At 44.8% G+C, this 7790-nt stretch overlaps 1 protein-coding gene across 1 annotated transcript; it reads right to left on the bottom strand.

Moving 5' to 3' along the window:
- Positions 1–1080: 1080 nt before the first annotated feature.
- LOC135700591 (uncharacterized) lies at positions 1081–6891 on the bottom strand. Its single transcript, XM_065221121.1, has one exon. It carries the CDS (start codon positions 6889–6891, stop codon positions 1081–1083), a length of 5811 nt encoding a protein of 1936 aa, XP_065077193.1.
- Positions 6892–7790: the final 899 nt, after the last annotated feature.

The following is a 7790-nucleotide window of genomic DNA, read 5'->3' as shown; positions in this document are numbered from 1 at the left end:
TTAATATATTCAAAAAAGGGAACATTCCCTTCTTTATCGTAAATCCAAAGAATTAATTATTTCCTTTTGTTATATTTTCAAAGAAGGGAATATTCACTTCTTTATCATACATCCAAAGAATTAACTATTTTCTCTTTTACATATTCAAAGAAAGGAATATTCCTTGTTTGATCGTTTATCTAAAGAATTATTTATTTCCTTTTCTTACATTTTCAAAGAAGGGAATATTCCCTTCTTTTTTATATTATTTACATATTTAAAGTAGGGAATATTCCATTCTTTATCGTATATCCAAAGAATGAATGATTTCTTTTTCTTAAATTTTCGAAGATCAGAATATTCCCATCTTTATTATATATTTAACGAATTAATCATGTTCTCTTTCATATATTAAAAGAAGGGAATACTCAATTCTTCATCGTTTATCCAAAGAATTAATTATTTCCTTTTCTTATATTTTCAAAGAAAGGAAAACGCCTTGATCCATAAGAAGTTTTTCTATTCTTTTTATATACGCGAAAGAAGATTCCAGGAGTAACTATAATAAACAAAAAATAGTCAATCTAATACATGGCATACTTTTCTGGGGAATGGTACATTCTGTGGAATGGTTTTCTGGGGAATGGTTCATTCTGGTTGTTCGGAATACTTTTGAAAGAAATGCACCACCGTTTTTGTAGCAGCGTTAAATACAGCTCAAACTGCAAATTGTTTAATTATTCATTTAATCTGGATTTCCTTATAATATTTTCTACTCACAATTGATAGTTTTTCTTCACCTTCGTGCAACGAGTGTTATTTTCCTGTTTTGTTCCACAATCAGTATAATTCTAGTGTGACGTCTGCCCACGCTGTTAGTCACTAGTTTTATCGATCGGTTTTTAATAAAGGCACTGCACACAAGTTTCAATGTTTAATTCACTTAATTTCAGCAAAAACTAAAAAATCCAAATTCTATCCCGAAAGCTACTTCTGTCTTCCTTTGTTTTGATTTTTACTATTCCTCGATCCGTTTCAATACCAGCTATATATTTTTTACACTAGACCGGTATTTGGCCCAAACCGTGTTCCCAGTTTTCTTTACACCCCAGCCCGTAACTCCGGTTCCGCTCTGCCGGATGTCCCGGAATTACTGGGAATCTCCACTACGGCTAGGTTGGCCACTGCTCTCCGAAATACGCCTTTATTTGTCTTCACCATGGCTTGCCGGATCTTGCCATCCACAGCTTCTACAACCTCTTCAACTATTCCGCGGACCCAATTCTTCCGCTGTGCACCATCTACTATGAACACCAAATCTCCCACTTGCAACGGTCTTCGCTCTTCGTACCACTTTGTCCTCCGATTGATACTGGGTAGGTACTCCTTGCTCCACCTCTTCCACATCCTATCGGCCAGGTACCGTGACCGCTTATAAACGTTCCTCAGAGCATCTGCCAGTTCAACCTCCCCATCGACAATCTGATCCTCATCCTTGACAGCCCCGCGCAAAAAATGATTTGGTGTGATGGCTTCGGTTTCTTCAGTTTCTTGTGGAAGATATGTCAACGGACGTGAATTGACCATATCCTCCGCCTCCGACAACGTGGTCAAGAGTATTTCATCCGTTAGCTTTCTGCCGTCGTCTAAAGCTCTCATAGCTTCCTTAACAGATCTCACCATTCTTTCCCAGCTACCCCCCATGTGGGGTGTTCCGGGAGGGATGAAATGCCACTTGATTGCTGGACTTGTGACACTTTCCGCACATTCTGTACTGACCTTCTGCTTCGTTTTGTACATCTCATTGCTTGCACCCTTGAAGTTGGTTCCGTTGTCCGAAAAGAATTCGTCCGGCGAACCTCGCTTGCAGATGAACCTCCTTATCGCCATCATACAAGCTTGCGTGGTCAAACTATGCACCACTTCGAGGTGAATGGCTCGTACCGCAAGGCAAGTGAACAGAGCTACCCATCTCTTCTCTCTTCGACGACCGACCAATACTTCTACAGGACCCAGATAATCAACTCCGACCGAGCTGAAGGGGCGCAACTGCGGCGTGACCCGTTGAACCGGAAGTGGTGCCATCACCGGAACTTGTGGCTGACATCGGTTGACTTTGCACCACATGCAGTCTTTCACGACTAGCGAAATGGTTGATCGAAGCTTTGGGATGTAGAAGCGTTGACGAAGCTCGTTGAACACGGTCTCCTTGTTGGCATGACCATATTTTTCATGGTAATATTGGATGATCATACTAGTGATCTGGTGTCGCTTGGGAAGAATTACCGGAAATTTCGTATCGAAAGGAACCGATTCCGATAGCGCCAATCTTCCACCCATGCGCACAATTCCATTGGCATCGATGATCGGACTCAGCTTGTAGAGCCAGCTTGACTTGTCAACGAGTACCGGCGATTGATCCGGGTTGCGTCCACGGCTGGTTTCCAATATCTTCACTTCCTCCTCAAAGCTGTCCTGCTGGGCTTGTTTCACAAGCATAATTTCTCCTGCTTGGAGCTCGTCTTGAAGCAGCGGCGACCAGATGGATTCCGGTTTCGCTATGACAGAACGCTCCAAGTTGCGTCCCGCCTTCGATACTAGGATTGGATGCCTAGCTATTTTTCGCCGACAGTTGGCAATGAACCGAACTACGCTGGCTGCTATTCGAATCAACCTCAACCACCGTGACGTTACGTTGACGTTGATAACCGGACTGGATGCGTCGTGGAACAGCATGCATGCTTTCATCTCTTCCAAGACGTTGAACTTCGCTTTCTGCTGCTCGGGCCACTCTGACTCTGGCTTATGTAGAAACTGTGGACCGTTGAACCATGGACCGTCTGATTCCAGTGGTGGTCCTTGTCCCCATTTCGTAACGACGTCGGCGATATTCAAATCGGACGGAACATACCTCCAATCGTTAGTAGACGTCAGTTCCAATATTTCACAGATTCGGAAAGCAACGAATTGCTTGTATTTGTGCTGATCTGACCGGATCCAGCTCAGCACCGTTTGCGAATCACTCCAAAGAACGAATTTTGAAATGGTAAGTGAATGGTTTAATCTTACCGTTTGCAGCATCCTCGCCCCGAGAACAGCAGCCATCAGTTCGAGACGTGGAACTGACTGTAGTTTTAATGGAGCCACCTTCGAACGTGACATCACCAGCGAGCACCTTACATCTCCGTCGATTACAGCTCTGAAGTAGGCAGCACAACCGTATGCGTGAATGCTTGCATCAGTAAAAACATGCAGCTCCAGAGAGTTGATGGACGTTGAGCGAAACTCTTTGAAGTAACAGCGAGGTATACGTATGTCTTCCACCGTCGGCAACAGACCCGTCCAGCGTTCCCACTTACGAAGACTCTCGTCGTCTACTTCGTCATCCCATTCGCAGCCTGTTCGCCACAGATCTTGCACCACCATTTTTCCGTGGATTGTGAATGGTGTGAGCAAACCTAACGGATCGAAAAATCCCATTACGCAGCTCAGAACTATTCTCTTCGTAGGACGTTGACATTCGAGCAGATACGGCCGCACGTCTTGCCGATGCTCCATCGAGAACGAAAACTCATCGTGCCTTGGATCCCAGATGATGCCAAGTACTCGCTCAGTCCCGCTTTCCTTATCCTGATTGAAATGTACCGACTGGTCTTGCCGGACTTCTCCCAGTTCATCGAGAAACGCTCCGGAGTTCGACACCCAGTTCCTAATCTCAAAACCTCCCTTCGAGTGAACATATCTCACATCCGTTGCTCTAGTGATGGCCTCTTCGATTGTATCGACGCTGTCGAAGTAGTCGTCGACATAGTGCTTCTCTATTATCGCTGCTGCTGCTTCTGGAAATTGCGTAGAAAACTCGATGGCATTTTGATTCTTCACGAACTGCGCTTGGCACGGTGAGCATTTGGATCCAAACGTCGCTACATCCATTATGTACACGCTTGGAGAATCGCGTGATGAGTCTCGGAACACGAACATCTGTGCCTTCTTATCTGCCGCCCGTATCAGTAGCTGATGATACATCTCACGAATATCTCCGCCGAATCCGATGGGTCGTTCCCGAAAACGGTTGAGAACACCCGGTAGTGGAGTGAGCATGTCTGGACCTGTGAGCAACTGGGAATTCAAAGAAACACCATTTACCGTTGCCGCTGCGTCCCACACCAGCCTTACTTTTGCAGGTTTCTTTGGGTTCAGAACTACGTTGATGGGAAGGAACCATGACTCCTGCGGATCGAATTCAGCCAATTCTTCTTGTGTCGCTAGATGTGCGTAGCCCTTATGCTGGTATTCCTCGATCTGCTTTCGCACGTTTTCATACAACTCCGGTGTCTTCTCCAGCCGTTGCTCCAACTGTTTTAATCTGCGTACCGCCATGGGAAAACTGTTCGGAAATTTTGGGTTGTCGGTTTTCCACAGCATTCCGGTTTCGAAGCGGTCACCGACGCGCACTGTAGTACGTTCTAGGATCTCTCGAGCTCGTATTTCTTCCTTCGACTCCTGTGACACAGCAACCACCGACTCCTCCAGCGCGTATTGTTCCTTCAGCAGGTTGTGCAGATTTTCGTTAGTTATTTCATGGTGATACCCTACGAAATTCTGTCTATGCGGTTGTCCTCCTGTAGGTCCGTAAACTGACCAGCCGAGTTTAGACCTTACAGCGATTGGCTCTCCTTGTTCTCCAATTTTTGCTTGCATCGGTGCGATAACGTGAAGGTTGTTCAAACCGATTAGAATTCCGGGTCTTTGACTGGAATACGATGAGATCGGTAGATCACGAAGGAAATGGTAAACAGAAGACATTGCTGTGCCGTCCAGTGATTGTTTCGGCAGAAGAAGTTGTTCCACAGTCTGTACGGATTTCAAAAACAGCTTTTCCTGGTCTCCTGAAGCGGATATCCACAGATTCATCTTTGTTGAGCCTTCTTCAACTCGAGTGACGTCAGCGGTCCATTTTATCGTGAGTGGCTGAAGAATTCCTTTCACTCCGAGTTGGTCGGTTAGCGATCGCTCCACCAACGTAATTGAGGCTCCTTCATCCAGGAAAGCTAGTGTTTTCACTGTCCGATTCCCACAATGTAGCGACACTGGAATCATTCGGAAGAGGACAGTCCCTTGAAGATTGATGTGTGTGTTCATCACAATTGATGATACTGTTGGATGCAGCAGAGGATGATGGCGCTCCCAACACTCGCCGACGTTACATCGCATCTTGAATCGACAAACTGCATTTCCGTGGTCATTCAGACAGATTTTACACAGCTTGGCTTTTTCAACAATCTTCATACGATCCACGATCGACATAGCTTTGAAGTCTTGACAAAACCGCAGCCGGTGATCTGTACGCTTGCACGCTTTGCAAGGCTTTAGATTCTCGGGTACAGTGGTGCTAACTGCATTACTTTCTCTCGAGCTTTCGCTCACGCTGTGGTTATAGAATGCTCCTTTCTCGACGCAGGCATTGGCTTCACATGCTTCCGATACAATTCTCGAGAGAAAATCAGCAAACGTCCTCAAGGTGGCTTTCTTCTTTTTGGTTTTGAAGCGCACCCATTCGCGTTTATCGGATGAAGGAAGTTTGTCCACCAGACTCTGTACCAGCAATGGATTCACGAGATGCTGTTCCAGATCCGCCGCTTCAAGGTGGTCGCAAAGTTGCTCTACTGCATTTCCGAAAGGAATAAACGTTCCCAACTTCTCGGCCTTTGGAGGATCCAACTGCTTCACCTTCTCTAGGTGGTAATGTAACAGCTGTTCCGGACGACCATAGAGTTGTCGCAGTTTGTCAATCACTTTCGGTATGGATTTTGGTAGCAGCAATTGTCCCCGAACGCTCTCCAATGCTGGTCCTTTAAGACTCTCTTGTAGACGAACAAGATTTTCGATATCGTTGTATCCACATGCTTCGTTCGACGCTTCGTAGCTGCCTATGAACAGAGGCCATTCCTCCGGTTTCCCAGTGAATATGGGAAGTTTCCTGCAGATTCCGTTCCGCGCAGCCAGCTGCGTCTTCGTAGGTCCAGCAGATTTCTGCCCCAGCCCGTGTAGCTCTACTTTCTTCTTTACTTGCCTTTTCTTCGATTTCTTTTCCGGTTTCATTTCTTCCTCTGATTCCTCCTCAGATTCGTCGTATGTTTCTTCGGATTCCTCATTTTCCTCTTCGTTTTCTTCATCCGATCCGTCATCTCCAGAATCAGATTCTCCTTCCTCAGTTTCTTCTTCGCTGTCTTCATTTTCCGAATCCACAGGCCTTGCTTCCGTTTTTCCACTTTTTGTACCCTTTGCCGGCTTTAATCCGCTTTGGTTCTTCTCCTGTGCTAGCTTGTTGCCTTTCGAATGTCCTTCCAGTGGATCCTGCTTCCTTTTTTGGTTTTTGGAATCAGTCGTAGCATTCAACTTTCCCTTCACGCTTGCTATCTTCGCCTGGTACTTTTCACGCATTTGCTCCATTTGTTTTAAATGAGCTTGCTCATCCTTAAGAGCCTTTTCAAGCAATTCCTTTTCTTGTTCCATTTCCTGTTGCCGCATTTCGTTTTCCATTTTGAGTCTCTTTTCCTTCAGAACGCGGTCCATCTCCATCCTTTTCTGCCTCAACAGGCGTTCCATCTCCAACTCTTTCTCCTTCGCTCTTTGCTCCCTCTCTAGTTCTTTAAGCTTTTTCTCAAGAAGGGAACCGGACTGTCGATCGGACTTGACGCTAGACTTGTCCGAGTTCTCGTCCGTTACGAGCGTCTTTTTGGAGGATTTACCTTTCTTCTTTGGATCTTCCAGCTGCTTTGCCTGCTCTTCTTCAACCTTCTGGCACTTCTCCGTCGGGCAAAACCACATCTCCTGATCACGGATGTTGCTCTCCTGCACACCTACACATCGGTAGTGGAACCATTCGTTGCAGCCATCGCAAGCAATCATCCTTTCATTTGTCTCAGAAGTTGCTGAGCAGGCAGCGCAAGGGGTCATTGTAAGATTTACACTCATCTTTGAGGTTATCCGTATCCGATTATCAATTTTTGAGAATGTTCGGAATACTTTTGAAAGAAATGCACCACCGTTTTTGTAGCAGCGTTAAATACAGCTCAAACTGCAAATTGTTTAATTATTCATTTAATCTGGATTTCCTTATAATATTTTCTACTCACAATTGATAGTTTTTCTTCACCTTCGTGCAACGAGTGTTATTTTCCTGTTTTGTTCCACAATCAGTATAATTCTAGTGTGACGTCTGCCCACGCTGTTAGTCACTAGTTTTATCGATCGGTTTTTAATAAAGGCACTGCACACAAGTTTCAATGTTTAATTCACTTAATTTCAGCAAAAACTAAAAAATCCAAATTCTATCCCGAAAGCTACTTCTGTCTTCCTTTGTTTTGATTTTTACTATTCCTCGATCCGTTTCAATACCAGCTATATATTTTTTACACTAGACCGGTATTTGGCCCAAACCGTGTTCCCAGTTTTCTTTACACTGGTGAATGCTTTTCTGGAGAATGGTGCATTCTGGGGACTGAGATTCTGGGGAATAGTTTTCTGCGGAATGGTTTTCGGGGGAATGATTTTCTGGGGAATGTTACAGAACCGAAATATTTCCATTCAATCACAGACAAACAGACATAACACTGGCAATTTGTTCATCGAACACGTATTTAACGGTCAATTTCAATGTTTTTAGCTTGTATAGTACCACCACAGACAAACAGACATAACAATCGCAAGTCAAACAATCATTTAACGATCAATTTAAAAGTATCTTAGTTGGTAGTACCGCCACCTATGGCGCGCATAGTCAATTCCCTTGCGTTTGATGTTTTCAC

The sequence above is a fragment of the Ochlerotatus camptorhynchus genome, unplaced genomic scaffold, assembly GCF_037179485.1.
Source record: "Ochlerotatus camptorhynchus isolate MF236.1 unplaced genomic scaffold, CSIRO-AGI_Acam_v1.1 ptg000139l, whole genome shotgun sequence".
Classification (NCBI taxonomy): domain Eukaryota; kingdom Metazoa; phylum Arthropoda; class Insecta; order Diptera; family Culicidae; genus Ochlerotatus; species Ochlerotatus camptorhynchus.
Note: the sequence above shows the minus strand (reverse complement) of the source record. Positions and strands in the feature narration are given on the sequence as shown.